Here is a 7,767-nt window from a genome sequence, read left to right on the forward strand (position 1 = left end):
TTTGTTTGGTTTCTTAGAAGCATATCTAGATGTTAGATTTGCAAGATCTAATGGTTGGCTAGGTATGTCAAGATAGTATGTTAGAATAGTATGTCGACCTAGCCGGCCCGATATATATATATGGAGGGATCAATATGCTATGGTTTTCATACCATGGTTTATACCATGGCCCACACACACACACACACACACACACACACACACATATATATATATATATATATATATATATATATATATATATATATATATATATATATATATGTATGTATATAATATAACAAGGGAGGGAGGTTTTATGACTAACGGCTGGGATTCAGTTTCAAGGGGTATAAATCGACGGTCTTGAAGAGTGCCACGATGACATAGTGAGGTGGATTAGAAATTAATTAGAGTAGTAATTATGAAATTAAACAAAAAAAAAAAAACCATTCATCTCTTCCAAACTTACTTCGCCCTATCAATTCTCTACTTTACGGTCTCCCCCTAAAAAAAAAAAAAAAATCAGCATCGTTCTCTCTCTCTCCAAATTAAATTGTCTCATTAGAACAAATTCCATCTATTCAACCAAGGCAAACGAAGAATTTTACTGTCCAAATATTGTAGTCATGTGCCTAATTGCCAATTTTTGAGAGCACAATCAGGGCATTTATGTGTGCTGGAAGTTCTCCACTTCTTAAAAGGAATTGTGTGCTGAAAGATCACCGTCTCAAGGTAATGGTGATTGGTGTAATCAGAGGAAAATCCATAAGTTGTAATAAATTAAGTTTACACCAGCTTCTTGAGATAACTCCGACAAAAGTAGTGACAAGCCGGGATCTTCTCAAAAGTTGGAGGTGCGAGTGTGCGATATTCTCAATCAATTAGGTGCTCACCCCACCCAGCACACAATTCCTACATCAAGACCTCCATACCCAATCATGCTGCGTTATGCATTAATATAAAACAAATATAACAGCAAAGCACCATTCAACCCCGAGGCGGTCCGGATCACACCGGGCGAGATGCATACAACTTTCTTATAAAAGCCAACACTCTCTCGGTTCATCATTTCGGGATCAAACAAATCAATGTCAGGTTTGTTAGAAGTGAAAAGTGGAAGAGATAGGCTTCAATGTACCATCAGAAACCTAGACCCACAACTGAAGATTGGTCCTCAGTGCCAACACCTACGTAAGAATCTGGCTTGCTTGGTTTCATCTCATTGCCGACCGTGGGTAGCTTGGCCTTGGGAGACAGCCTCTTCACCTCCTCTACTGTGTATATGAAAATCTTTCTTACCATGCCGCAGAATTCACTGGAATCGAAAAAAGAACAGAGGAAAATAAACAACAGAAACTGAATAAACATGAAAAAAGATTATTCTTTTCGGAGAAGAGGAGAGCAGGGGCGAGATGAAGACAGACAGAGGCCGTAGAGTAGACAAATGTTTTTTCTCCCCACCTACGGTATAGTGCCCCAATATTTCAGTCCAAATATTTCTCTAATTATCACAATTATGTGTAATCACGCCAATCAGGGCATTTCCCATTTTTGAGAGCCTGCACAGAGTAGCTAACTTTTCCATGTTTAGCGTACATGGTGATCAGGGCATTTCCAATTGGCGCATCTGTGTAGTATCCGGATTTAACAAAGAATGACATGAAACCGCTTTGCACTCGCTATTTCTGATTGAATTGTCATTGCTTTGATCATGATGGCTATGGTGTACTCATCTGGTGAAATTCCATTCTCACCCATTTGCATAAAGAGCTGCAGTCCCTCTTTTATGCATTGGTTCTCTATATATGCAGATATCATGGTGTTCCAAACAACAATGTTCCTCTCAGACATCCTATCGAAAACAAGGTATGCATCGTTGAGATTCCCAGTACTTGCATATGCGTCTAAAAGAGCAGTCATGACATAAACATTCATACTACATCCAGTTTTATATATTTGAGCATGAAGTGCCTTGCTGTTATGTCCACATGATCCAAGAACACTCCCATAAACATATTTGTCCGGTTGAAAACCTTTTTGCTGCATTTCAACGAAAAGTATCAGCACTCGATCCCTATATCCATTTTGAGCATTTGCAGTGATAATGGAATTCCATGAAATCACATCCAGCTCTTCCATGTTCTCATAAACAATCTCAGAGTCTTCAAGAGTGCCTGATTTTGGTGTACATATTAATAAGAGCATTTCCCACTTGAACATACTGAAAGAATCCCATTTTCATCAAATGGCCATGAATTTGTTCACCGTATTTAAAATTCCCTAAGCCAATAGAATCGAGGGTTACAATAGTGCCACCAAAGCATGTGAGTTGGATTAGAAAATAAATGGGATGTTAATCATGGAATATTAATCGTGAAAATCTTTATTAGAAGAAACCCTTTCGTTCGCTCTCCCATCCCATCCGTTCTCATCAAAATGAAGCGAAGAAGAAACCAATATGTTCTTCTTTCACCTCCTCCTTCTTCTTCCTTGATTACAGCATGACTGCGATTAGAAATGAAAAACCATTGAACAAAAAACTTGTTCTCTTTTCTTCTCTCTCTCACGCCTCCAAGATAACCCAATTCTAATCTAAAAAGGGACAAGGTGTCAACTTCTTCACCAAATTGAATGCCGGTATCTTTAGTTTTTTTACCATGTTCTTTAGTCACAATTGGTGTTATTTTCTCCGTTCTTCTTCTTCTCCCACCCCTCTATCAATAATCCATTTCAGTTTTGACGTATTGAGAGAAAGAATCAATGGTACGGTGTGGAGAATTATTGGTCTTCCGTGCTCATTTTTTCTCCCTCTTTTGTTTGTTTATTTTGCATTCTTCGTTGAAGACTGTCACTTTTTTCTATTTTTGCTGACTGCTAAAAAATGTGTTGCCGGTTTCATAATTTGGGATTTATTTTTCTGTTTTTCGTTGTAGTTGAGCAACGGAAATAGTAGATTGGCAAACACGAATCACGGAAGGAAGGTTTGTACACCTCCATATTCTATCACCTGAACTTCATTTAACTGAATCAATTTTATTTTTTTAAAGTTATTTCTTTGATACTTTTTAAGCTATGAGTTATAATTAGTTGATGCAGTTTTTTTTTTTGGTCATTGTTGAATCAAGGTTAATATCAATTTGATTTGTTTATATCATCTATATATTGAACAATACGGCATAATAAGTAAACCATCTAATACAATCATCTTATATAGTCTATATACTATTTAATAGAAAGACAATACTATGTCGAAGTGTTCAAAGAAGCTCTAAGAAAGTTGTCGTTTGATTGAGGGAAAAAACACAACAACCTATCCTTTATTCACACAATTAGTGATTCACTACTTTTTTTTTTCTTCCACCCTATTTTGGTTGTTAGATTTCTTAAAATGTGTGGGTCTCTCCTTATACTCTTTCACCATTGATCAGTAATGCCGCCATAAATTTGTGCTGGTAAGCAATCTTCACTATTCAACATCTTCTTCTTCTTCTTCTTCTTTTTTTTATCTCAGATTGATTAAAATACCCTACTTTTGTTGCTTACACTGATAATAATCGAAAAAATCGTTGCCATGGTGTTCTAAATTATAGAGATTGCTATGAGACTTTTGCCCTTCAACATCCTCAATGGATTTATTTATCTGCCTTTAACATATTTCTTTGCCTCTATGGATTATGTACTATGAACCAAATGAGGAAAATTTATTGATTTTCCCCTTTTTGTTCCCTATAATCTCAACTCTTCTAACCTGTTACTCTTGCTGGACTTTTAATCTACAAACTCTCTTTCCATCCATCGCCAGTTCTCAATATTTCTATTGGCTTATAATTGAGGTATATCTTATCCTTTTAAAACTTGGGTATTTAAATTTGAGGAAATTTTAGGATTACTTCTTGAATGTCTACAGGTTTAATTTAACAGGGATGTGAAAATTTTAATTGGTTTATTGAAACTCCATCTTTGTAACACAGAAATGGGTCATTCTTATTGATCGACAAAGAAGTAGAGAACAAATTGCAGAATGGGCATTTTTTTTGGGTATTTCGTGTAACGTAAGTAACCAATTTTAAATCGTTGCAAATATTAATACCGCTTTTTAATTGATGCCACGTAGTTAACCAATTGCTTATTAGTTATTACAATGTACAATAGTAGCCAGTTGCTTAGAATTGTGATAGTATTTATCTAATTTTTCCTTTTCCAGCACAAATACTGATTGCATTAAAAGAAAACTGCATTTTGTTCTTGCACTCAATCATATATTTCAAATGTGATGATCCATCGTCGTTTGGCTTGCTTGAGCGTTGCACTTCTTTGTTAGAGCTCCCTTCAAAGTGTTGGTCTCCACATCTAGAGGTGTATATATTAGAAAGTTAAGGCATATGCATGTAGTGAAAAGTAAGCACTATTGTTTGTATGCGGAGTGGTATTTGGTCATTATTTAACTGTGGATATTGGGATAATTTGTTTGATATATCTAATATGTTTTTCAAATGCTCATATTGCAAGTATTACCAAGCAATCAAATGAATTTTGTGTAGTAGTCTATGTGGATTTTCTGCATGCTCAAATTGTCAACTGCTTTTTCTAAATTTGACTTGGTTTTTATGCATGTCATTCCTTTTCGTACATTGCATTCATTTAGAAATGAAGTCTTTTGTACTAACCTTTATTTAAACTCTATACGACCTTCTATTCTATTGAATTAAAAAGTTGTTGCTTATTGAAATGGATTCTATGTAGCAACTCCTACCTTTATTAACCGGTTGCCTTCTACTATTAATCACCCAATTTGCTGTGCCTTTCCGAGCACTTTTTAATCTAATTTTCAGGTACATCATGTTCTAAGCTCTTTGATGTGCTATTACGATTTCTTATTCCAATCCTTTGTTTGTCTTGAAAAGGTATCAAAGAATGTATAATAAATCCTTTCCCCTGCATTGTACGAGGTCTTCCTAACGAGAATGCAAAATTTCTTATATCTTATTGAATTGTTTTAATGGACAAAGAATGCCCACATTTTTCCTTTCTACCAAAAGAGAAGCGGGGTGGGGTAACAGACTAAATGGGTTCCCTTGAACTGTTCTGAAATAATGCATTTCAATTTGGTATAGTTGTTTTGTTTTTTATGGGATTATTGTCATTGTAGATCTCCCCCCTCCTTTTCCTTTTTTTTTTTTTTAAAGTTAAAAATTGAAGATGTTAGGATTAAGGTCATATGATAACACATGTTGTCCCCCTCCCCCCCACATGGTTTTTATATCTTACACTAGCATATATACATAAAACTTGATGCAAGAAATTTAGGGAACCGTCTACATTGCCACTTTTCCTCTTTATAAATTTATGGATGGATATTAGTGCTAATCACTTTGGCGTAAGATATGGATTTAAAGAAAAATGCTTAGGATGTATATTTTTATCCTAAAAATACTAGGTCTTTTGAATTTGTTTACTAATCTCAGTTAATAAGTGTTGTGGTACGAGAAGCCACAAATTTAAGATGTTTTACTATTTAGTGGTATGCTTCTTATTTAGCAAGCCTTTGCAATGTTCTTTTTTTGTATTCATGTACTTATTGATTGTATATTTATATGCTATCTTCTATTGCATCTGGAAGAAAAACTAAAATTTAGTGATTGTTTGTTGTTTTGTAAAAAGTTGGCTGAATAATGTGTAAATACTATTTATCTCATTTTCTTTACGGCGGCAATATTACCACTCATCAAATTTTGTGTAATCACATATTACAAGGGTCCTACATTCCTACTTTATGGCATATGGAAAATCAAGGGCTAGGTGAAGTCCATTGTTGTTTGTACTTTTGCATCATCATGTGGATTCTCGCCTTGCAGGTGGGAAATCAAGGGTTTGGTGAAGTCCCAATTTGCTGGTCCCCATATGAGAGCTAAGGTATAACAAGATCCCTCACTTGGCCTCTGTATATGGTAATTAGTTTGTAAATTAAAAAATTGAAGAATAAAAAAATTAATAAAAAATAGATAAAAAAAAAATAATGAGTGACTTGACATTAATCATGGGTGACTTGCCCTAGCTTAATGCATTGACAAGATATCTCTCACTATATTTTTGTTATAGGTCATAAGAATACTTTTGAAGGTTTTGTTAGCTTTTTTACAATAATTCATATGCCTTCTGTTGACATACGTTGTTACTATGAAATAGGTGTTATAAGATTTTCGTGCAACAAAATAGCATGATAATGATATAATGAAGGATAAAACATTAGATCAAGTTAAGAACTCCGTTACGTCTAGGTACATTCCTTAAAGGATCCGAGTTTCTTCATTCACCACTTTTTGTTTTCGATTAAACTAATTATTTTCATTTATATGTAGAAATATATGTAGATGGATTTACGTACTCTTTTAAGTTGTCTTTATAATATGTTATAGGTGTGGATTAAAAATAGTAAACTTCGCTGTTGAATTTCAGTTCATTCAACTATATTTGTTGTTATGCAATTGTTAATACTAATAGTATCTTTGTAAGTCAAATAAGTGCTTGAGTACCCATAAGGAATCAATCCATCTCATATGGATTCCCCATTTGGGGAAATTATTACTAATGCTACATTAATGATTACTAATGATTACATCCCCATTTAAGATGTTGATGAGACTGCAAGGAGCAAGGCAAAGTATTGGCAATGCCACTAACTCTATGGCAGAGCTATGGCTGCCAGGGATGGGCTTAAAATGAGCATTTGTGTGTACTAGAGTCAGATTATTCTTTTGTTCTTTAATTCCCTAATCGAACGTGTGAGTAAAATTAGCATTGGAACGTGTTAGGAGGTTGTATATTGCTAAATGTTGTTATGTTAGTTCATGCTGGAAATAAGCCAATTGTATTTCATGTGTATGTATTGAAACAGTTTTTTTGTTCATCTTAAGTAAATAATATATCCCTTAACCACCATTTTGTGTGTGTGTTTTAATCAATGTTTTCTGTTTTATATTTCATGACAGTGTCAACTGCATAGATAGAGCACATTTTCTCGAAGGAGGGTTTACATGTTACTATCGCCTGATTAGTTTGTTCTTAGTTTATGTTCTGTGGCTATGTATTCTATTTTATTGACGATATTGTGATGTGGGTGGGTAAATCAGTACGGCAAGTGATCCATTCTTCCATCAACAAATAATTTCCAGGGGATTCTCTTCAATGAATCAGTGTGCATAAAATTAGACTCTGCACCACTTTTGAAATAACACCTTTCCCAGTTGTTTTTTTTTGTTTTTTTTTTTTTATTTAATAGGTAGATATCAATGTGATCGAAACTTCTCTCTTAAGAGAAGAGTAATAAAAATTGATTAAAATCCATACTACTATTTTCACGTCAACACAATTCTAGAACAATCTGTGCCGAAGGCACGGGCACTCACTAGTATATATATATAGGGAGGGATCAATATGCTATGGCTTTCATACCATGGTTTATACCATGGCCCACAACTTCACCTACAAGACGAACTAGAACCTAATTTTTTGTGGATATGTTCAACAAACCATGAAGATCACCTCCACAAAATTTCAGCTCATTTGAAGATGTTCAACAATGTCAAAAGATGATTGCAAACTCAAAAAATCTGGGCTGTTAAAAAAAATTTAAAGTTGTCAACAATTTTTAAATAGGTTAAAGATTTCCAAATGAGCCATATTTTTGTAGAAAATCTATCCATAGTTAGGAGATCATATCCACAAAATATTAGCTTTTAACTCATCTGGTAAAGGGGCGTGGTATAAACCATGGTAAACGGATCC

At 34.4% G+C, this 7,767-nt stretch overlaps 1 protein-coding gene and 1 long non-coding RNA gene across 2 annotated transcripts; one reads left to right on the plus strand and one right to left on the minus strand.

Annotated features, from left to right (window-relative positions):
• Window positions 1-1,626: 1,626 nt before the first annotated feature.
• LOC147496921 (pentatricopeptide repeat-containing protein At5g04780, mitochondrial-like) lies at window positions 1,627-2,202 on the minus strand. Its single transcript, XM_086562701.1, has one exon. It carries the CDS (start codon window positions 2,200-2,202, stop codon window positions 1,627-1,629), a length of 576 nt encoding a protein of 191 aa, XP_086418827.1.
• Window positions 2,203-2,903: 701 nt separating this feature from the next.
• On the plus strand, window positions 2,904-7,191 carry LOC147496922 (uncharacterized). Its single transcript, XR_015196678.1, has 4 exons — window positions 2,904-2,963; window positions 3,954-4,034; window positions 5,838-5,895; window positions 6,972-7,191. It is a non-coding gene; the product is annotated as an uncharacterized LOC147496922 (long non-coding RNA).
• Window positions 7,192-7,767: the final 576 nt, after the last annotated feature.

The sequence above is a fragment of the Coptis chinensis genome, chromosome 5 (assembly GCF_015680905.1).
Source record: "Coptis chinensis isolate HL-2020 chromosome 5, ASM1568090v1, whole genome shotgun sequence".
Taxonomy (NCBI): Eukaryota; Viridiplantae; Streptophyta; class Magnoliopsida; order Ranunculales; family Ranunculaceae; genus Coptis; species Coptis chinensis.